The 25109-nt window shown below is 36.3% G+C and overlaps 1 protein-coding gene across 6 annotated transcripts in view; it reads left to right on the forward strand.

The window, feature by feature from the left end:
* The window catches only part of for (cGMP-dependent protein kinase for), a 217285-nt gene extending 192441 nt beyond the window's left edge, over positions 1-24844 (forward strand). For 5 of the 6 annotated variants that reach the window (XM_075297789.1, XM_075297791.1, XM_075297790.1 and 2 more), the window contains 6 exons: positions 6195-6414; positions 16210-16446; positions 20006-20155; positions 20230-20849; positions 20917-21106; positions 23786-24844. In XM_075297789.1, coding sequence (XP_075153904.1) covers positions 6195-6414; positions 16210-16446; positions 20006-20155; positions 20230-20849; positions 20917-21106; positions 23786-23951 — 1583 coding nt within the window. In that variant the 3' untranslated portion in view covers positions 23952-24844. Of the gene's footprint in view, positions 1-4212; positions 6075-6194; positions 6415-16209; positions 16447-20005; positions 20156-20229; positions 20850-20916; positions 21107-23785 lie in introns of all 6 variants that reach the window. The other variant, XM_075297793.1, reaches the window with a different exon arrangement.
* Positions 24845-25109: the final 265 nt, after the last annotated feature.

Genomic DNA, 25109 nt, shown 5'->3' on the forward strand with positions numbered 1-25109 from the left:
TTGAATGAAATGTAATTGTAAGATTGGTTGTACAATTAATCTCATTACCATTCGGATAACTTCAAAATGATTTTATAATGGATAATTGTCCGCCGCCGAATAGACAAATATATATCGGCTTAGCCGTCAAGCCGCCGACGCCGGAGGCAAACAATTAATGTCAGCCGCCGCCGACAAAAATGCGTCGGCTTCATTCTCTGATGTCAAAACGTTCTGGCCACGTACATATAACCTCGTTGTCAATCCTGCCAAATAAAAGGACACCCTCGTAATGCCAGAGAAGGCGATTTGGTCACCAAAAACCTTTTTTTTACATAAATTTGCCGGGTGTACTTGATTTAAAATTGATCTCAAGACATCAGTTTCACTCCTAATATCTTCAATAGTAGGCCATTGTCTGACATGGGAGTTTGAAAACAAGCTTAAGTTGAAATACAATGATTAGTAAACCAGCTGTCACGATGCAAAAGAAGGGCAAACAGTCATCTCTTATGACAATGTCCTTTATGCTGCTATATCAGAATTTGGATTTTATATCCAAAGAAAAAATAATTACCTCTGAAATGAAGTTCCAGACAAACTAAATTCCACCTTGCCATAAAGTGTCATTCTCTTAAATAGTAAATAAAATCGAATTTAAGATAAGTAATGGAACGACTAACTCTAATCGTTTCCAAAGAAAGCTCTTCTTTCATTGCCGGGTGTACTTGATTTATACGTGTCGCCCATTTTTTTGTATATTAAGAAAAAGACTAAAACACACCTAATGTTTTGGCCATACATCTTGCAATCACTCCTCAATAGCTACTTCATTTAATTAACAATCAAATTCACACTTTGCAACAACAATTACAACTCTAATTGATACTGAATTTTCAAGCTCTCTTCATAATTTATTTATTTTTAATTTTGCTTAAGTATGCCGTTTACAAAACACATACAGGCAAATACATACATACCATCATTTCAATTACTTACCACTTTATTGAGTTTTGATTTCAGGAAGCATTCAATAGAGATATTAACTTCGCAAAAAAAAAAAACAAACTTCAATATCTCTGTAGGTGCGTCCGTCTGTCCGCCTATGTATCTTTTTTTTTATCATCACATATTGAACATAATCATTAAAAATAAAAAACGAACATTCAAAAGTAGTCCGTAAAAAATTCAAAATAAAAAAATTGCGATAACGTAACAAGTGTTACGTACTTAAGGCATTCATACGTAGATATGAACAGTTCATAAATTTTTCATAGATTTCAAATGATTTAGAGCGTTGAAGCGTTGTGAATTTAAACAACCAAAAATTTTATATAGCACCCACCACCAACTACCATAACAGAGTCTATTTGTCCGTCCATATCATTGTTGGACGTGTGGGATTTACATTCTCACCATAAAGACGTCATTGTCATGTCATTACTTTCGCATATCTTTGCAATGGGGCCTAAGTCATTGAGAATTCCAAAATCAGCAGCACCTCTTAGTGGAACACACCCAACTTCTATAGTCGTTTAAATTTATTTGTTATTATTTCTATAGTTTTCTGTTTGGTTTTTGTTTTTTTTTCGTAGTTTTGCATTTTATTCAATACTGATGATGCGTTGTTGCCATTAAATGTTGTAATAATAATTACCATGAAACAGAAACAACATTAAAAGTTCCAAAGAAAGATAGACAGTGCAATCAGCACTTAATACCAAACCAAAAGTATTTAGGGATGCCATAGAAGATTGCACGACATTACCATTGTATGCCCACACAGGAAAAAATTATCACCACAATAATTCCAATAACAAAATTGGTTGAAGCTGAAATTTTTTCTCAATTACGAGCCAATAAAATTTTTAAACAAACTAAAAACATTAAGTCAATTAACCCAATGATGAAATGTTGAAAATTTTTAATTAAAAAATTAATTGATACAATTAATTTTGTAATCAAAATCAAAAGACTAAGTCAGTTAAAACAAGTAAGGAAAGTCTAAAATCGGGCGGGGCCGACTATATTATACCCTGCACCACTTTGCAGATCTAAATTTTATACCATATCACATCCGTCAAATGTGGACTATATATAAAGGTTTGTCCCAAATACATACATTTAAATATCACTCGATCTGGACAGAATTTGATAGACTTCTACAAATCTATAGACTCAAAATTTAAGTCGCTAGGGTTGAACACAATGTTAGTAAAAAAATATGGGAAACATTTAAATCTGAAGCAATTTTAAGGAAACTTCGCAAAAGTTTATTTATGATTTATCGCTCGATATATATGTATTAGAAGTTTAGGAAAATTAGAGTAGGTTAGGTTAGGTTAGGTTAGGTTAGGTGGCAGCCCGATGTATCAGGCTCACTTAGACTATTCAGTCCATTGTGATACCACATTGGTGAACTCTGTTCCACAGTGTGGCGCAGGGTATAAAAAACTAATTGAAATTTGCTAATAAAATCAAATAATTTTTTATTCAAGTATTTATACCCTGCTCCACACTGTGGAACAGGGTATTATAAGTTAGTGCATATGTTTGCAACACCCAGAAGGAGACGAGATAGACACATGGTGTCTTTGGCAAAAATGCTCAGGGTGGGCTCTTGAGTCGATTTAGCGATGTCCGCCTGTCTATAGATTTTGTAGAAGTCTATCAAATTCTTCCAGATCGAGTGATATTTAAATGTATGTATTTGGGACAAACCTTATAGCACCCAACACATTTGACGGATGTGATATGGTATCGAAAATTTAGATCTACAAAGTGGTGCAGGGTATAATATAGTCGGCACCGCCCGACTTTAGACTTTCCTTACTTGTTTTTATGCTCAATTATTGAATCTTAATATCATTTTCGTGATTGAAGACATTTCAATAAAAAAAATTAGTTGGATCAATTACTTTTGTAATTCAATATGAAAAGCATTTTTTTCTGTGCAGGGAAGGAATATGATCACCTAAAAAAAGTTGCCAGGCATTCGAGGAAATCTAACGGTCACCATCCTTATAGAGTTCATGAGACATACCAAGATACACGCAGAGAAGGAATATGATCACCGCAACAATGTTACAGAATCAAAATGTTACTTTTTCACGGAAAACATGTAGCATGTTTGTCGAAACCATATCCTTTTCTTGGAAATTATGTATCTGATTTCGGAAAGCATGTTATGTTTGACGAGAAAAAAATATGTTTGCGACAAAAATGCTACATGGTCGCTGTGAAAAAGTAACATGGTGCTCTTGAAACATGTTTGAGGTGATCATATTCCTTCTCTGGGTGTAGTTTTTTGCTTTTTAACTCATCTGCTTGTAGTTCATATACATCTCCTTAAGAGAATTGCTGTTATATAAAGCCGTCTTCTATTTGAAAACAACGAGTTCAAATAATAAATATTCTGGTGATTTGGGTCAATATCTGATTTGAATCAGTTGAGGCCATATATTTTAATAGAAACAGTAGATGCAACATGGCATTAAGGGAATCTGCACTTAATTTACTAACTTGAGCTAAAATATAAAAAACGTCATTTGTTGGAATTTTTTCAATTTTAGAGAGTCGTCCATTTCACTTATACTGAACTTCTGCTCACCCCTTTTTGCAGTTGTACCTCTCCCCTTCCTCAGCCTTGAGGTTAACGCTCGATCAGAGAGATGACATGAAAGGTTTAAAGTTGAATTGTTTTTTCTAAGTATCTCCTTTGTATTGGGCTTAGGACCAATATCAAATTTTTTAAATCATGTCAAGACCTTTAGTTACAAGTCTAATTATTATGAAATGTTCCTGCGTAAAGGATATTTAGGTTAAGTTACATTCAGTATCACTTCATTGTGATAGAACAAGTGGAGAACTTCTCTCTTATTCATGAATGGTGCCTGATTCTTCTTAGTAAATGGTTCACTCCGAAATGTCACCAGCATTACTAAGAGGGAATAAAACACCGCTGAAAAACTTTTCGATATTCGGTCGATTACACCTAGGTGGCTATTTGAAATTGTTTTTATTTTCAAACCTTATTCAAGTTAGTTAGGAGTTACAATTTACAATTTTCCTATGGCATACCTACCACCTGCACCCCAACACCAACTCTAGTTGTTCGATAAAATATAATTGGCCTTTTGGTATGCAGCAAACGAATGTTTTCTTCTCTACGATTACGCAAACCCATCACCATAGCCAGTCAGCTATCTAACATATGGAAGCTTTTTTGTCTAGGTTGTCTTTTTTTACTTTGCCGCCTCTTTCCACAATAAAACAAAATCAAATGTGGAATTGAATTGTATTGTGAACCGAAGAAGTGAAGTAATTGAATGAGTGAATAATCAGCAGTCCATCAGTTAGCCAGTCGGCATACTGCCACCTCCAAATGTGTCTTTTGTGTAAGCTGATGTGAAGAAACCTCATCGCCAAAACCCCTCCACTACCTCTGGCTATATGAAGAATGCACCAATAAATGGTTGAATATTACGAAAACATAAACAAACGATTCCAAATTAATAACAAAAGTGTCGGCAGGCGCAATTCAGCAAGAGTGCGAGAGAGACTCCTTTCTATGTGCGATTGTGGAATTTCGTAATAGTAGCCATCAATTGCAGAAATCTACATTGATGATGATCACTAAAACTTGAGGAGCCTAGCCCATCAGCACGAAGAAAGAAGAAAAAACCCAGACACAATGAAAATTGAACGTTATCCAGGCAAGGCAGTGGATGCCAGTCTATCACTGGATCGCAATAATGCCATGGTTGAGTTGTATGAGGCCAATTGGTATCAGGCCCAGCAGAATTTTGCCCAAACCAGAGGGAGCGCCAAGCTAAATCAAAATGGTCACAAATTGGCGCCTTCATCCTCTTTCTCACATACGAGAAGAGAACGACCTCTTGAAGGTCCCACGAAACCTCTAACACCATCGATACGCACTCTCAATGGTGGTAGCAATGGTGGAAGTTTCCTCAAGGAAGGCATTTCCAATCTCAATAAATACCAAATGAATTTGGAGCAAATACGAGCCATTGAAAGGGAAACGGCGGATAGAAATATTGTGAAGACCATCAAGAATTTGAATGGCTATAAAACTGTAGCTTTAAGGCCTAAACCTGCAAGAATTACCCCAAGTTGGAATGATTGGGTCGATCCTGAAGAAGAACAAGAAGGTGATAATGAAAAAGTTTCAGAATTGAATGTTGCTAAGCGACAAACCAGACCTCGCCAACAGATTTCCATAAAACCTCCGTCCTTGAAAAGATCTCAAACTATGGTATGTAGTAGTCGACCCGAAATGAATAAGTCCTGGGTTAAACCAAACCTGAAACATGGTAACGAAGAATTACAAACTGTGATATCAAAACAGCCACAACCTGTAAGGGAGAAGTTACTACCAACAATGGACCTAGAAGCTAACTCCGCACTGCCCACTACACTACAGCCACCCACTCCCAATGGGGTAGATAACAGCAGCAGCAAACCTAATAAAAACAACTGTGATAGTAGTACATTAAGATTTTATGCAACTCCAGGAAAGGCTTCCAAAACTCCTTCGCCTCCTGCTTGTACACCTATAGCAACACCGGTAATGAAATCAAAATCTTTAGCTACAATAAATCGTTCCAAATCGGTAAGGTTCCCTTCGTCAAACCTTTACCAGACTCAGGGTATGCAACAATCGCATCACAGCTATGCCACTAAGGCTAAAGCCACTATCAAACCCATACCACCACCCACAATACCCAGAAGTCGTAAAATATCTTTGGATATTAAATCAGATCTTCAAAATCGCAAAAGCCTCGAATTGATGTCACAACAATTCGATGAGCTTAGTGTGGAGGGATCTCCACCAAAAACCACCAATCAGCATATTCGTCAAGCGAGTGACTCATCAACGTCGTCAGGTCATTCATCAAATACCAGCAATTCCAATAGTAGTCGAAATTCTCAAAAATTCCATGATCAATTCGCCATTCCAAGGCCTAGATTGATAGTTCCCATACATACCTACGCTCGAAAACGGCGGACAGGTAATCTTAGAGATCAGGATATCGAGACCATAGATACAGCCAAAGATACTAACAATGATGAGGGTAAGATTACAATGCCTTTGTGGTTTTTCGATATGTTTTAATTGAAGACGTTTTTTGGTTTCTCTCCTTCTATTCCGATCGATTTCTCATGTGTGTTGCATTTTCCCCATTTCTTTTCAGATGGACGCGTGGAAGTCTCACGTGAAGGCAAATACTTATCGACTTTGTCGGGTGCCAAAGTCTTGGGTGAATTGGCCATTTTATACAACTGTCAACGGACAGCCACCATAACCGCCATCACAGAATGTAAACTTTGGGCCATTGAGCGTCAATGTTTCCAGACTATTATGATGCGTACTGGTCTTATACGCCAAGCAGAATACACGGACTTCTTGAAAAGGTAAGTGCTAGGAAATGTTATTGCTACCCTACACCGCTTTTTGGTAAAAACGAAATGAGATGGGTCCCTAGAGCCTGTTGAACATATTCTCAGTATTACATCTCAGTGGTTAGTGTGCTGAGGAACTCTGCGACTAGGAAGAAAGAGGATGAAGGCGCCAATTTGTGACCATATTGATTTAGCTTGGCGCTCGCTCCCTCTGGTGGGTCTGATAGAATTTGAATGGCTATTTGAATGTTTATAGCCATTCAAATTCTTGATGGTCTTCAGAATATTTCTATCCGCCGTTTCCCTTTCAATGGCTCGTATTTGCTCCAAATTCATTTGGTATTTATTGAGATTGGAAATCCCTTCCTTGAGGAAACTTCCACCATTGCTACCACCATTGAGAGTGCGTATCGATGGAGGTTTCGTGGGACTTTCAAGAGGTTGTTCTCTTCACGTATGTGAGAAAGAGGATGAAGGCGCCAATTTGTGACCATTTTGATTTAGCTTGGCGCTCCCTCTTGTTTGGGCAAAATTCTGCTGGGCCTGTGTCTAGAGTGCAGTAGGTTTTGCACGTTAGTCTCAAGTTGGACACAAAACAGGTTACGTTCATTTAGTACTTTTGAGCAGGATTAGATTCCAACAACAGCATAAACCTTGAATCTGATCCTCTTGAACCCTGATAAGACATATTTGATATGTTGCTTAACCCAGAGATTCCCTTATAACGATGGACCTCGCGCTCTAGCCTGTGAATATTGATCCTGTCTAATTCGGATGGTTATTGCAAGATCAACTAATGAGGCTCTGTTATGACAAAATGAAATTATGTATTTGCACAGGAAGGATGTTGTCTACACGTGGAGACAATATTCAGGGTGTATTGTGGAGACGCCCTATCGCAGTTCTGAGACCCAGAATAGCGCCTCACCTGCATGAACTATTATCGATTCACCTAAAATCATTCATTATACCCGATGAATAGATGATAGATTCCATGGACAAATCGAAGAGTCAAAGCTCAACAGGGTCTTCTTTCCCCACTAAATTGTTCCAAGCCCGTTCCCATGACTGTCGTTTCGCAAAATTGTAGATAGGAACAGTAGGAATCTCGCCAATCCATTCTTGTGAATCACTAATTTAGATGATGAGGTATGTGGTTATTGAAATTCACCACCGTTCCCCTTTCCAAGCACCTTTGTCACAAAACCAGACATTGAGTAATACGCTATCTTTACCTCGTATCACACCCCAAGCGGCTCGTCAGTCTCCCAATGAACCGCTACGTCCAAGACGACTACTCTGGGGCCTTTGGAGAATATGAGGTCAAGTTTTCTCAGACACTCTCCATTGACAAATCAACAGGGTCTTCTTTCCCCACTAAATTGTTCCAAACCCCTTCCCCTGGCTGTAATTTCGCTACATTGTAGATAGGAACAGTAGGAATCTCGTCAATTTAGATGAGGTATTTGGTTATTGAAATTCACCACCGTCACCATATTAGGTCAGGTTTTCTCAGATGATCAGGGCAGTAGACGTAATTTTCGATGGAGACGTCCCATCCTTTGCGGGGAGATGTACAGCCTGCACATAGTTATGACTGCTTATCCGGCAGGCTGGCAGAATATGGCAGACTGTTTCCTAACGCTTGAATCTCAGGAATCTGCAGCGTTTTCGCCTGAAGTACGTTACATCGCAGCTTTCACATAATCCTATAACGTCCAAAAGGGAGGAGGATCATACACACATCTACTCGACTCCCTATGGTTTGTCATCTGCCTGATTCCACCACATCCAGAAAATAAGCTGTTAAACAGCGCAGCTTGATGCTCCAGGTTTTCTAATTTATAACCAAAACTGCTAAAGAAAAAATATGGTTAGTAGATGCGCTAATGTAGTATTGGAACATTTTTGGGCTACGGGAATTATATAAATGTACATGACAGTGGATCCTGGATTCTATCCCAGTTCCAGTCGAATGCTAAAAGGTCGTTTATTTCGTCTCCGATATTAATGTGATTTAGGGAATAAAAGCTGGGCGGTCTCATACCTAACAAGACACATAATCAAGCCAAGCAAATAATAGGAGAGGAAATGGACGCATTACAACAAGTGTACCTCTACCTTGTGCCATGAAGGCAATAAGGACGAGTTTTGCACTGCTGCAATGATCTGTTTCAGGATAGCAACGTTATCGTAAATGTTTTATTCAGTACACAAAAACACACCTATTATATCCCAGCAAAAAAAATTGGAAGTTCTTCCAAAGGCACAACTTTAAAAGCACTTCCAGAAGATGCACTCCCAATGATGTTCTTTATTTTAACTACCCAGGAAGTTCTTTTAATTCAATTTTTTATAACTTGGGTTTTTCATACTTTTAATAAGAAATTTTAACTTTTTTTCTTTCAAATACGTTAAAACGGAGTAAGAATTCATAAAATGGTACAAATCATTTTAATTTTGTCGAAAAAAATGCTAAATATAAACTGAAAAAATTGTGAATTTTTGAAAATAGTTGAAGTCAAACGTTTCCGACAAGCGTTAGAATCCATTAAAAATTATAAAAAATTATAAAAACTATTTATTTGACAAAATATCACAGATTTTTTTTAATTTACATCCAAAACATTGAATTCGGATCACACCTAAAGAAGTGATGCACATTCATTGCAACGGCTGTTGAAATGGAGGACTTCCGTCTTATGACAAGCCCATGTTAAATTCATCGCTTCTGCGTCAATTTTGCACCACTTCCGGATTCAAAAAGAACATTTTCATTACTTTTTTGGCGACGATGGGATTTAATATGGAATCACTTTTTCTCAATCGTCAGGTCCCTAACGATTACAACACAATTTTTGGGAACAAATAACCACCACGACTTAATTCTTCTCGATTATCCCATACAAATTATACTTGCTATCTAATGGAATTAAAGTCAGTAATGCAGATTAACTGGTTATGGAATTGCATTTTCCTTCCTCCCTGACCAGTTTTAATTTAATTTATATATTTTTTTGAAATAATTGCCAGAGAAACTTCACGACACCTTAGTACAAAGAAAACCCAAATCACAATTCTCAGCACTTTCGATTTCCGGAGACCATTCACACCATTGTTGAGGGTAATTGCGGAATTTCTTGCCATCCATATAAACGCATAACGACTCCCTCTTGGGTTTTGTAAACCTAATCATAAATTCGTTTTCTTTTATATATATACAAAAAAAAATGAATTTTTAATTTTACTGAGACTTTGGAAAACCAACGAAATGACCTCAACGACCACCAATACCAAAAGAAGCATAATAAAACCTCCATTGCCATCACCACATCGACACCACCGCAAATGGCCAATTACTGAGTGGGGGCCAGACCAGTACAATGTACTTTTAAGTAGTCACATTAACTTTTCTGGTCTCTGCTGCTGCAATTTGCTAGTAAATATTGCCCCGCCTAACTCTTCCCCACCCCTCAAAAATACGCATCCAAAACGCACTGTTGTTTTTTGCAAAATTTTCAGCCGGTCGTTGTTTGCTTTGAACCACATCAAAACCCCCTTAAAAACCATAAATGGTGGACATTAACACGCTACCTAATATCTCCTCAAATGGCACCTCCACCAGCACCAAAGTGGTAAAGAGTTAGACATGACTCTTTAGCTTTATCCGCATTTCAATTTCGTTGGAGACAAACCACTCTTGGCTTAAAAGATGGCAATGGTATTCAGATGGTAGGAGGGTTATGGAACTGGAAATAGCCTACAAAAGTGAAATCAATGTTTATATAAATTACGCATGGCCATAAAAACATAACTGGAGATGGCGATGGAGCTGGTGGTGGTACTACCACATCGTTTCCATCGTCTTTGGCGACGCATGCCTTGAGGCTTTAATAATTTGTCCGCTGAGCATGCGTTTGCATTTTGCATCACAAATAGAAAAAATGTTTGTTTTGCCGGTTGGGTTTTTTGTTCCAAGGAAGCGAGACAAATAAAAAGTGAGAATTGAATCATTTTTTTTTTCTTTATTAAAACATGATGAAGTTATGAAGCCAGACAACAATGTCATACCTTAAGGAGGGTCAGGTCTATATATAATAATAAATAAGGTGAAAAGGCCAGTGTTCGAGGATATACTAGTTCACTGGCTCACACCTCCCGCCCAATGTCAATGCGGTCCAATGCAACGTATTGTCCTAAATTGACCTCGTGCAATATCGATTTGTTTCCAAACTTATTCGACGGGACCATATATCCGTCGACTAAAGAGGCCAACGCTGTCAATTTTTTGGCATCGAAAAAGCATAGTTGGCTAGTTGGAGCATCATTGGGGCAAGTGTATCCACACTCGAAAAAGTTTACATGGATCCAAAGATTTTGACCTTTCTTTAAGGAATTTGGTATTGTCCGTTCCAAAGATGCGGCTGCTTTAAAATAAAGACATTTTTCGGGACTTATCTAACTTTAACTCTAAGATGAATAAAATGAAAATGAGATAGGTTTATCGATATTTCATTCTCTTTTTGCGATATATTAATAAAGCTATCACATCCCAGCAAAAAAACGTCGCCAAAAAAGTAATGAAAATGTTCTTTTTGGATCCGGAAGAGGCAGAAGCCATGAATTTAACATGGACTTGTCATAGGACGGAAGTCCTCCATTTCAACAGCCGGTGCACTGAATTTGCATCACTTCTTTAGGTGTGATCCGAATTCTATGTTTTGGAAGTAAATTAAAAAATTCTGTGATATTTTGTCAAATAAATAATTTTTATAATTTTTAATGGATTTAGAATCCATTAAAACGCTTGTCTGAAACATTTGACCTCAAATATTTTCAAAAATTCAAAATTTTTTCAAATTGGATTTAGCATTTTTTTTCGACAAAATTTAAATAATTTGTACCATTTTATGAATTCTTAAACTGTTTTCAACCAATTTGAAACAAAAAAGTTAAAATTACCCATTAAAAATGTGAAAAAAGAATGTTATAAAAAATTGAATGAAAAGAACTTACTGTGTAGTTAAAATAAAGAACATCACTTGGAGTACCTCTTCTGGAAGTGCTTTTAAAAGTTGTTTTTTGCTGGGATAATGTGAATGCAATTTATAACAGATACTTCAAATTAAAAAAAATGTTTTCTTAATTCCAAAAAAAAAAAAAAAACTTTAAACCAAAGGTTCAAAATCCTCAAAATTACCCAGCAGTGAAAATTTTCTTTTTGGATCCGGAAGATGTGCAAAATTGGCGCGAAGCGATGCTTTTAAAGGGTGATACGGTCAAAATTTGGTCAAGGGAAAACGCGTGCAAATCGGTGAAATCGTTTATTTAAAAAATCAAATTAAATTTCTTTTTCAAGTTCAATTAGTATAAAATTCAGGAAAAATATTCAGTTAGGCTTTCGCTTTTCCAAATCCGAATTGCCGGGCCTCACGCTTGACACCTGCCATCAGGTTTTGTACAGCCACCTTGTCCACCGCAGAAAGCCTGTTTGCCTTGAACTGCTGCTCGTCCTTAGTAGTTTTTTTGGTCTTCTTTAGGTTCCGCTTGACAATAGCCCAGTATTTCTCAATTGGGCGGAGTTCTGGCGTGTTGGGAGGGTTCTTGTCCTTGGGAACCACCTGCACGATGTTGGCGGCGTACCACTCCATGGCCTTTTTACCGTAATGGCAAAATGCCAAATCCGGCCAAAACAGTACGGAACAACCGTGTTTCTTCAGGAAAGGCAGCAGACGTTTATTCAAACACTCTTTCACGTAACAGTCCCGGAAGCTATGAAAATGCTGCTTTTCAAGCCACCGGTACAGATGGCTTGCCAAACCAGATATTTCTTTGCGAACTTTGACAGTTTTATGAGCTTGAAAATATCTGCTACCTTTCCCCTTCCTTTTGCCGTATAAAACTCCTGTCGCGGAAGCTGCTTGTAGTCGGCTTTGACGTAGATTTCGTCGTCCATTACCACGCAGTCAAACTTCGTCAGCATCGTCGTGTACAGCTTCCGGGATCGCGCTTTGGCCGTCGTATTTTGTTTATCATCGCGATTTGAAGTCACTACCTTCTTGTAAGTCGATAGTCCGGCTCGTTTTTTTGGCTCGATGCACGGTTGTAGACGATATACCCAGCTTATTTGCGGCATCTCGGAGAGAGAGGCTAGGGTTTCGCTTGAAACTACCGCCAACTCTCTTTGTCGTCTCAGCGGCTTCCGGTTTTCGATTTCCCCCCGATCCAGACTTCCTGGCTGTCGACAAACGTTCCCCAAACACTTTAATTACATTTGTAACGGTTGATTTGACAACTTTTAGCGATTTTGCCAGCTTTGCGTGCGAGTAGCTCGAATTTTCGCGATGCGCGAGCAAAATTTTGATACGCTGCTCTTCTTGCTTGGACGGCATTTTGACAACTGAAGAGTGAATTCCAAAATCAAAATAGGAGCAACATTCTACACACACACACCTTCAAAATGTTCAGGTTTTTTAAATGCAAAATTGAAAGAAATACGTCAAGTTTATATTGACCAAATTTTGACCGTATCACCCTTTAACATGGCTTGTCATAGAACGGATGTCCACCATTTCAACAGCCGTTGCACTGAATTTGCATCACTTTTTAAGGTGTGATGCGAATCCAGTGATTTGGATGTAAATAAAGAAATTTTGTGATATTTTGATGAATAAATAATTACTTTTTTTTATAATTTTCAATGCATTACAATGCTTGTCTGGAACGTTTGACATCAAATATTTCCAAAAAATTCGCAATTTTTCTAGAAAGGATTTAGCATTTTTCGGCAAAATTTAAATAATTTGCACTATTTTATTAATTTTTAATCTGATTTGAAACAATAAAATTTTAAATTTCCCATTAAAAATATGAAAAAAGCGAGTTATAAAAAATTGACTCAAATGAACTTCCTGTGCAGTAAAAATAAAGAACATCTTTGGGAGGACATTTTTGTAAGTGCTTTTAAAGTTGTGCCTATAGAAGAACTTCCAATTTTTTTTCTGGGAAGTCTTAGCCTATATTTGAAGGGTTTTTATCTTAAATTTAAATTAAAAATTTTAATTTAAAATTTATCTTAAATCTAAATTATTTAATTTAAAAATGTTTTTCGTTATTTTAAGGAAATTTTTCCTTAGGACGACTTTAACGGAGGGATGCAAATTTTCAAGATTCGTGTCCCGAAATTTAGTGAAACAAATTTTTGAAGCAAAGACCATAAACTTTCTTTTAATTAAAATTTCATATTATAAAGAAATTTGTCATGCATAATTTTTTGAATTAAATCAATATTTTTTCACAGTGCAATTAATGGAACAAGATGATGACAAAACTAAAACGTCTGTTTTTTCAAAGGGCTTGCTCTATTTTGTGGACTGAGTATTTTTCGAACTACCTCTCTAAAAATCAATGATATTTGTAGATAAATGATATTAAGTAAATATTTTTGTTTTTGTTTTGGGAATGACCGAATATCATAACATAAACAAAAGGGTCAGTCCAGGAGTAGCGCACATAGTTGGTTAGAAATTTTCACCATTCTTCGATATATCGAAACCGTATGACCTTATATTAAATTTAAAAATATTTTTCCTTTTAAATTTTGGACGAATAACAAAAAAAAAATTTTAGTTCATTAAATTTTTAAATTAATTAAGATATTGAATCTTTGGATTAAAGATAAAAATGATTGAAAATATAGGCTAAGACTTATTTTGAGAATTGTGCATCTTTTTTTTAAAGTTTTTTTTTTTTTGAAATTTAGAAAATATTTTTTTTTTATTTTTTAACATATCGTAAAAAGGAGAATGAAAATTCGATAAATGAAATCTGTAATCTTAATTTTATAGAGGCTGAAGAAGTCAATAGAAGCGACAATTGAATTATGATAAAGCATATGCCTTCCGGATAGTGCACTGACAAAAATATTGTCGTGAGGTCAAAGATTTCATGTCTTTAAAATACGAATGCAAATTTTGCTTAGCATAGAAGACACATTTCTCTAGTATAAAGTTTTTTTCCTTGACCAAAGGTCGATAAACTTTTCAATGAAGTCGTATTGTCCTTATAATTAATTGGTTTGATTTAAAAATGGATATCATAACATGAAAGAAAAAATGTTTGGGCTAAGGTCAACTTGACTTTAATAATTTAGAAAAAATCTTTAAATTTAATGAAATTGTCTTTAAATTTGTTGTCTTTGTGCATCTTGACTACAAAACAAAAAATCGTTCAAATATAGGACATGTTTTTCAACACTTTTTTTTTAAGGACGTTTTTTACTTGAAACACAGCATAATTTCTACTAGAAGTCGAGTCTTAATTTGGAAAATAAAGTCGTCGTTAACTTGGTTTTAAAGGACTTTGATAGCATATGAAGAAAAAAAGCTGAAAAAGCGAAAAATTAAAATTTGCTTTCTAGAAGCAAGTACACAAAAGCCAATTTTAAAAGAAAATTGTGTCTTAAAAGTGTCCTTACTTGTATTCTCCGCTTCTTTGGCTCGGAATCAATACCAAATTTTTTAAAGTAAAGACAAAATCTTTGGGTATGCTTTTTTTTCAGTGTGCTAATTTAAATAATATTCGTCTTAAGTTTATTATTATTTAATTAATTTAATTCGTAACAATTTGCAAGCTATGATTTTTTTCTGTTGAGACTATTACGGCAATAGGCCTTAGAGTATAATGGTTTGAAGCCACTGTGCCATACGGTCAATAAATAGTGCAAATAATGTACGTCCAAATGTTTACTGATAAAGCATAACAATTGCTGGAAAAACGCCACGAATTCGTATAATTCGATTGAATGATTTGTAATAATTTCAATGATGATGAACGAGTAGTGGTATAGTACATAAATTGATGGTCTGATAGTTTCGTGATTTCGGCACAGTCATAGAGTACCAAACTGAAGGTGGTGGCCAGACAATGGTGTTGGTGGTTGCGGTCTTGCCATGAGCATGTTTGTTTTGATGAATTGTAGGACGATGGTAAGAGATCTCTAACAAACAGTCATATCACTCATATATATAGAGCTTCGTGTTGTTGAAAAATGTTTTTTAATTTTATTTTACAAATAAAACTTTCTCTCATTTCATTTCTGCACACACATAAAAGTCGCGCATGCTTGATGTGTTTGAATGCCCAGCCACAACATCATTGACTGCTATAGAAAAACCGCATTAGACCTAATGGCAAATAAAACTGTGCAGCCGCCAGCACAGCACAGTGATGACAGAAATCATGATGATGACGTGAATCTCCATCACCGTCATTACTACGAAGGTGATAACAGAGATGATGGCGATGTGGATGACTGACTGACTGACTTCCTACTTATGTTGATGTTTGCCGGGACAGAGTTTGCGATGAGACTTTGATCGTCATCATAAGTAGACAAATGGGCAGACAGACAGACAGACAGACAAATAACAGAGTGGTTGCCGCGATACTGTTTGGTCTTGAAATCCAGAAATCATCAGCAAACAAAAGTTCGTTGACTGTTGAAGGATGTATTTTCACGAATTGTGAATTTCCAATAGACAACACTAACCACCAGTCTGATGAGATAATTTTTCTTTTTTGGCGGCATCTGGTTAGTTTTTTTTTGTGTAGACCTAAAATCTGTCTTTTTCGATGGAAGACATGTTTGAGCCCCAAACTACGCTAGGGGCCAATTACATTCAGTTTTGTTGTGTTTTTTTTTTTTTTTATCACTTCATATTTATTTATTATTGAAAGTTCCTGTAACAGAGCATTATATAATTTCCTGTATACTAATTTTTGTTGTTGTTTACATTATCATTCCAGTGTGCCCATATTTAAAAATCTACAGGAAGACACTCTTATTAAAATTTCCGATGTCTTGGAGGAAACACATTATCAACAGGGTGACTATATTGTACGCCAAGGAGCTCGTGGTGATACATTCTTCATAATCTCCAAGGGACAGGTTAGAGTCACAATCAAACAACCCGATACCCAGGAAGAGAAGTTCATACGTATCCTCACCAAGGGAGACTTTTTCGGTGAGAAGGCTTTGCAAGGGTAAGTAGATGATTGAAATTCGAGGCAATAATCTATCAAAAAACTCACAGTTAAGCCAAGTGATAAGAAATTCCTTGGAAATAATTGGCAATAAAAAAGATAGTAATTGGAGTGATAAAATAAAATATACTTTTAGACTGTTGGTATCCTCAATATGGTCCTTTAAGGCATACCTCAGAAGTCACCAAGATCTTTAGAGCTATCGCCTTTTTTGCTATAACGACATGGGTGAAACCATCGTATAGATTCATGCTCTTTCATTTCACTCTCAGAGAGAGGTGGAAATTCTTTCCCAATGGTACGAGACGAAGGAATATCGGGAGAAAGTAGGAGATAAATTAAAGAGGGAAATGTAAAAAGTGGGAATTCGAGTCCGTGATACTCTGTTGGTATGTCTTTGGCTACCTGCAAGCTCTTACTGCGTAAGATGGCTGTCATGATTACAAATGTTCGATGGGAGAATTGCAAGGTTTGTAACGACACCAAGCAAATATGGTCCCATTTAAACTTGAACCGTACACTAGATATGCTAGTGTTCTCAAGACGTCAGATATCACATATGATATCTGCTATAACGGGTCGCTGCCTGATAGGCGATTTTGCAAAAACTATAGGCGCGAAGTATAATGACTACTGTATGAGCTGTCTTGATGCGGAGGAAAAGGAATCAATTAAACACCTCTTGTGTGAGTTGATTTTGTGTAAGGCGTAAGCGAATTTTAGGGGCATATAGCTTTAGATTACTGGCGGACCTGGAAAACGTTAACTTAAACTAGAAGTGCCTATATGTAATAGGTACTTTTAGTTAAATGTGGTATCACAATGAACTGAATAGTCTAAGTGAGCCTGAAACTTAATCGGGCTACCACTTTAACCTAACCTACATATCACGGTCTTACGTTAGGTTAGGTTAGGTTAGCACGGTCTTCATTCCGGCAATTTTACAAATGAGTTAGTCTTCAAACCGAAGTCCTTGATACAGAAAATTTTCCCGTGGAGACGAAAACCTTGGTACATGTAACGTTCCTATAGAGAATAAAAAGACAAAGCCAAAGGACTTGAGTGTATAGAGAATTGTCAAAATGATGTCAAAACGGCAGAAAAACAAGCAGATCGCTATGGGTTATTGACCGATCTTGGCGTAGGCCCCATCAAAGTTTGCCCCAAAACCTAAATGAAGAACGAAAGTATGCGTAAAACAACATCACCAATTGTGTATGATCTTTGGGGAGTAACTTCATTTTAATTCTGGGGTCTGTTTTCACTATGAATAACTTTTAAAATGAAAATTAACCCCAAATTTCCTTTTTGAGATTGTGATTCGTTTGCAATTGGGGCCTATATCTGAAATTTGACAATGGTGGCAACTGAATAGCTGATTTGGTTTTTGCATGGTTTGGTTTAAGACTTTCTCCTATGGACAGATTCCAATGTGTGCTAACGTGATTCCATAGGGATTCGTACTCAGTTGCAGTTAGGGTTCATTTGGGAGCCACCGTGGTGCAATGGTTAGCATGCCTGCCTTGTATACACAAAGTCGTGGGTTCGATTCCTGCTTCGACCGAGCCCCAAAAAGTTTTTCAGCGGCGGATTATCCCACCTCAGAAATGCTGGTGACATTTCTGAGGGTTTCAAAACTTCTCTAAGTGGTTTCACTGCAATGTGGAACGCCGTTCGGACTCGGCTATAAATAGGAGGTCCCTTGTCATTGAGCTTAACATGGAATCGGGCAGCACTCAGTGATAAGAGAGAGGTTCACCAATGTGGTATCACAATGGACTGAATAGTCTAAGTGAGCCTGATACATCGGGCTGCCACCTAACCTAACCTAGGGTTCATTTTCACACAGGCTTTTTAATCAAAAGAGAAAATGAGCCCTAATTTTATTTTGGGTCGATTTTCATGCTTTATGGCGATTTGGTTGGGAAAAAAGTGCAACATCCTCGAAATTGATTGCAAAATATGAAGGTCACTGTCATAGGTTTTGTATCCTGTATCCCTCACAATATTATGAATTAACATTAACTTTGGACTATAATTTGGGCGAAAATACAACGAGGGAAAAATCAGCATATTTTTTGCATATCGAAAATGCCCGTAGTTACATTTAGTTGGAGTTCATTTTCATGGAGCTTATATTCATGTTTCATTTGGGTTTTGGGGCTCATTTTGCTGTGGCTCGCCGAAGGCATATCTGTGGATTGTAACCACGGTCGCCACTCGGGTCAAAAATAATCTACCAAATTTTCAAGAAAATTTTACCAAACCAAAAAGTCTTGTTTTGCAAAATTTTATTTCTATACAAAAATTTGTCAGAGTTTTATTTCTATAGAAAATTTTGTCAAAATTTTATTTCTTGGAAAATTTTGTCAGAATTTTATTTCTTTAAAAATTTTTTAAAATTTTATTTCTATAGAAAATTTTTTTGGAAAGAAAATTTTGTAGAAAGTTTAGTGGGAGAGGGATAGTTTGTAAAATTTACCAAATCATCAGGAATTCTACCAATCTACCAAACAGTAAAAAATCTATCATTTTTTGTTGAATTCTACGAACGGTGGCAACCGTGGCTTGTAACACAGGCCCTTCTGCACCACTGAATTCTCTTTGATCCTTACTGCTTCCAAAACATGTGGTTAAGTCTTTTCATAGACAGTATCCAGAAAAATATAGGGGAAGTTTCTGTTGCAGTTCTGAAGCCAAAGAATGTCTCTATGTTATTGGGGGCCGTCTTAAATACAAAGGGTCATGGGTCCAATAACAGTTTCGATCGAACACAAAGTTTTTCAGAGATTTTCCCTCCAGACAATGTCGATAACAGTTCTGAGGAAGCTTCTCTAAGTGGTTTCACTGTAATGTAAAACGCCGTTCGAATTCGACACTAAAAAGGAGGTTCCTTGTCATCGAACTGAACATATAAGAACAGAAGAGAGAAGTTCACTATGATTCACCCTTACTCAATTATTTGCCTGCAAAAATCACTCTGCTCATATATCAGAGTAGGTTGATCCCTTATCGAACGGAGTTTCATCTTTGGCGACCAGCGCCTATAAAGCCGCTATAAATTACACCCGAACCTCGGCCTCAACTAAAATGTTATATTGAGTTAAAAGGAACACGCATGCATTGACTCGATATTGTTTTTCCCCTGTAAACTCGGAATGTTTGGTAATTTCTCGGTTGAAACCATTCGTCACATGTTCGGATCAATCACTATAACATTTGTAGGAATCGAGAAGACACTTAGTGAAAACCATAACTGGGTAGTTAAGTCCCCTGAGAAAGGAAATATTAGAGGGTGATGGTTACATCCATAGTACTAAATCCCAGGTGAAGTTATTCACTGCATCAGGTAAAACGTGCAACATATGTGCCACCATTAGTGTGCTTAAATGTAAAACATGTGGAGTCTTTTCCAATGAGTAAATATCATAGATTACTTGCAAACTTCATCCCCAAAAAAATCAAGAATTTTTCAAAATTTTTGCCTTGCATATAGATTTCACGCTTGGTTTCCCCTGAACAACTTAATTAACATTACAATTTTTCTTTTTAATTACAGAGATGATTTGCGCACAGCCAATATCATTTGTGATTCTCCCGATGGTGTGACCTGTTTGGTTATTGACCGTGAAACATTCAACCAATTGATATCGAATTTAGACGAAATTAAACATCGTTACGATGATGAAGGAACTCTGGAAAGGAGAAAGTAAGTATCGCGTAACTTTTCATTTAAGAGTACTTTGTTATTAAGTCCTTCTTTCACTCCTACTCCATTTCCAGGATCAACGAAGAGTTCCGTGATATCAATCTCACCGACCTACGAGTCATTGCCACGTTGGGTGTGGGAGGTTTTGGTCGCGTTGAATTGGTACAAATCAATGGTGAATCTGGTCGCTCTTTCGCCTTGAAACAAATGAAAAAGGCTCAAATTGTGGAAACACGCCAACAACAGCACATTATGTCCGAAAAGGAAATCATGGGCGAAGCTAATTGTCAATTTATCGTTAAGCTCTTCAAAACATTTAAGGATAAGAAATATTTGTATATGCTCATGGAATCTTGTCTCGGTGGAGAGTTATGGACTATTTTGCGTGATAAAGGCAATTTTGATGATTCAACCACACGTTTTTATACCGCCTGTGTTGTGGAGGCCTTTGATTATCTGCACTCGCGAAATATTATCTATCGAGATTTGAAACCGGAAAATCTTCTTTTGGATGAAAAAGGTTATGTGAAACTGGTCGATTTTGGATTTGCCAAAAAATTACAATCAGGTCGTAAGACATGGACCTTCTGTGGCACTCCGGAATATGTGGCGCCTGAAGTTATATTGAATCGTGGCCACGACATTAGTGCAGATTATTGGTCTTTAGGTGTTTTGATGTTTGAACTGCTGACAGGTATGTATGCGGCGATTCATATTTTTGGGGCTGTTAATTAATGTTTTTGTTTTTCAAATAATTTCAGGCACTCCACCATTTACTGGATCAGATCCTATGCGTACCTATAACATTATTCTAAAAGGCATTGATGCCATAGAATTCCCCCGCAATATTACAAGCAATGCCCGCAATTTAATCAAGAAGCTGTGTCGTGATAATCCTGCTGAACGTTTGGGCTATCAACGTGGTGGTATTAGCGAAATACAAAAGCATAAGTAAGTATGAGTTAAGGTTTACAGATTTGATGAAAGGTTCTAGATGAGATACTAGGATAAATCGCAATACCTAATAGAATTAAAATTTTCATAAACGAATTGCAAATTATGCTGCCAAATCTTATTTGTATTGTGATTAGAGCTATCAACGTTATCGTAGTAGAACGATGTGGATGACAACATAGATTAATAGAGGACTTAATCAACCCAAGCCATGTCTTAGGACGGTCCTCGTGGCGCTAGACCTATCGAAGGCATTCGGTACGGTCAACCATGCCAGGATCTTCCAGGCCATCGGAAATACGTCCCAACGAGCAGGAACCAAGCATTGGATACCACATTTTTCACTTCATGGACGACAGAAGTACACAGACAGTTGAATGTCTGAGTCGATGGCGAAATAATTCCCACTATAAATTACCCCAAGATTCTAAGGGTCACTTTCGACAGCCTTTTCTAGCCCAATTCTCAATAACAACTCCCTGGGAATTTTTCCCTATTCCCTGTTCCCCCATTCTAAACAAAATCTCCCTGTGGAATTTTTCTTTATTCCCTTTTCCCTTATTCTAAACCAACTTCGAAAATGGGAAATTTTTCCCTTGGGGAAAAATTGGTATTACAAATGACAATAAAAAGGGAAAAACGATTACATTTTTTGGGAATAATTCCCCCAAAAAAATCAAAGGAGTTGTAACCAAAATGCATCATTTTTCTGTAATTTCCGGTAAAACCTTAAATTAAAAATGATGATGGGATGCATCCAACTGCCGAATGCTCATCTCATGGTCACAGATCTGTACATATTTAAAATTTTTTTATGTAGAAAATAAAGGTTTTACATTTAAACTTGTTTCTTAAAGGATCAATAATGCGAACATGTGTCCCGCGTGGCGTAAAAAGCTGAAGAAATTTACTAGTTTTCTTCTTCCGTTTTGATGAAATATATCCAATTCGGGCATAGGTGTTCTTTAAATATATTTATGACTTCTTTATGAACTTTGCTCAGGCTACTCTGGGCCACAGATATGTCTCGATCTTTTCCTATGCCCTTTTTGGTAGCCACCTTCTACAAAGAAGCGTAGCACCTAATCTTACTAGTGGAGATAATCCAAAAGACTTGCGTTGAGGTGGAATGTGGGCTGCTAATACATCCAACAGGTATTTGAAGGCTGGATTATTTACCCTATAATATTGTGTCACAATATTATCACAATGGACTGAATGGTCTAAGTGAGACTAGACCATTCAGTCCATAAATCCCATGAACTAAGTAACAACCTCTTCATTTACAAGTATGTAGTTACAACGTTTCAGGCAACCCAAATGGGTTAATGGCATCGCGTAGCTTTCTCCTTTTTATCCTTTAGACCTTGTTACGTTGATACGCCTCTCCTCAGCTACTACCATAAACACGGCACTAAACATTTTTGGCGTTTTTCGCGTTTAACTCAACTTTTACATCAATTTAATACAATTTCAATTCAAAATTTTAATATTAAAAATTTATTAAAATGAAACAGTTGAAGTAAAACAGATGACTTCGAAATACTCTGAATTATTTCTCCCATGTTATTCCCTTCCCCTACTGTTTAGAATAGGAGGCTTTTATTCCCGGGGAAAATGAATTCCCAGGGAACACATTCCCTAGGGAATATTCAGAATTGGGCTATTCAAGTCGTCTGTCCATACCACTGCAATTTGTGATAAGCTCCGCGGTAGAAACAAGGTCTTTAAGTCTCTTGCCGGCAGCACTTGGATCACCTTTATGCGGATTTCAAGACCATCCCTGGGCATAGACACAATTACATGTTGTGAAAGCGAGTCTCCTGGGTTGCTATCGCAATAGCCATCCAAGTCACCATCATGTGGATAGTCAACCGCTACCCAGGATTGATCAACTTCTAGATTACGAGATCCAGCGTTACAAAAGAGATCCTCTAGATCAGGCAGAAAGGTCTGAACAGGATACATGAGGATAGTGTAGCTGAAGCGGTGAAAGGAAACAAAGTTAATCCTGTTCTCGGAGCTCGACTACCGCCCATAGCATCAGGGGATAGAGACTTCCCGTAAAAAACTGTTACAACAACAACACAGAAAAGGTGTCCATCACCTTTTTTAAAACCGTCTTCACCTCTCTGAAGCTCATCTACCGATTTTTTTTGTTTCCTCTGTGTATCAAGGGATCTATGTTTCGTTGACTGACAGGAAATATCGCTGAAACTCCCTCGGATCTTTTATAATGCGTGTCTACTTTCCCTCGATTTCCACAAAAGTTACTCTTTGTAACGTACAGATAAAAAAAAAATCTTTTGAAATATGTGCATACTTTTAGGCGCACATATATTTTGGTGTAATGCCAAACATTGTGAAAAAACTACTAAAACTATAAATGAGCATCGCATCTATACAAAAACTTAATAGATGTCGTATTAAATTTAATTAAAATGTTGGTCATATCGGTTCAGATTTAGATATATCCATATTTATATATCTATGTAACAACTAACTCTGGCCAAAATAAGCTCATTCGTTAAAAAAAAATCTTAAATACTCTAAACCAGTAGCGTAGGTTTTTTAATTATTATTACTCAATTTAATATTATTTTCAAATTATTACGAATTTTAATTATTTAATTGCTCAATATTTACGAAAATTACTTATTTATTTTTTCTTTTCAGATGGTTCGATGGTTTCTATTGGTGGGGCTTACAAAATCGTACTCTTGAGCCGCCCATTAAACCCACTGTACGAAGTGTAACGGACACAACCAATTTCGATGACTATCCACCCGATCCAGAGGGCCCACCACCAGATGATATCACCGGATGGGATAAAGATTTTTAAATTTTAGAAAATTATACAAACAAAAAAATACAGTCAGAGGAAAACATCGTATAAGCAAAAAACGGATTTATATTTTTCTAAAGCCATATTTAATTAAGCTGTAATTTTTGTAATGTGGCAAAAACAAAAGAACCACACAAAAAGAAGAAAAGAAAGAAATGTCTTCCATCATTTTTTCTTGCTAAAAAAAAACTGGAAGGATGCAATAAAAACAAACTATTAGTGATAAAAAAATCTAACCCTTTAATGCATATATATACATACATAATTACATCTAATAACAATTGTTTATTTAATTAAATATCTATATATTTTGTTATTGTTAACATTTGAAAAGAACAAAAAAAAATCAATGAGGAATTTAGTTCTATACTACAATACAAAGATTTGGTTTTGATCTAATTAAGTTATTGGCAAAAAAGGAAAAACCTAAAAAAAAGTGAGATAAATATATAATTATAATTTTAGCTTTAAAAAACAACATCTAAGTTACTTTACCTTATTCAAATAAAATAAAGAAATCAGTCAATTTTCTATAGAAAAAAATCATATGCATCCCCACCCCACCCATTAAGTGTCTAAAGGAAACCTATCTATTACTACTTCTATTCTCTATTGTGTATACGCATACACATTAGAAGTTTACCATGGCTTTTTCGAAATTAGAGTTTATAATCTCTAGAGAAACCCTTCTGCTTTAAGATTATGTTTTTTTTTTTTAATGAATCCACATATCTAAATGTTAAATCTATCTATTGTATTTTGTGTATCTGTATGTAAAATTATGTATCTATATTGTTTAAGAAATTATTTTTACAGATTTTATTTAGATGTAAAAATAATAAAAACAACAACGAATTCTTAAAGTGACGTTTCAAATTGCAAAAGCAAAACTACAATTTTTTAATTTCATTTAGCAAATGGCATTGAACGTATGATGTAGTAAAGCTGTCGCTTTGTCGATAGTGTTTGGGTTCTTGTGATTAATGTGCCAGTTTCTGAAAGGTGGATACACCAACCAAGTGAACAAAGTTTAAAAATAACTTCGTCTTTCACCTATTTCATATTATCGAAAATATCCTAGTGTGTTTTTGATGTTCAACGACTTTTAAACTATGTAAACTACGGAAAATCAAGTACAAGTTCAACTCCTGATCC

Source organism: Haematobia irritans, chromosome 2, assembly GCF_050003625.1.
Source record: "Haematobia irritans isolate KBUSLIRL chromosome 2, ASM5000362v1, whole genome shotgun sequence".
Classification (NCBI taxonomy): Eukaryota; Metazoa; Arthropoda; class Insecta; order Diptera; family Muscidae; genus Haematobia; species Haematobia irritans.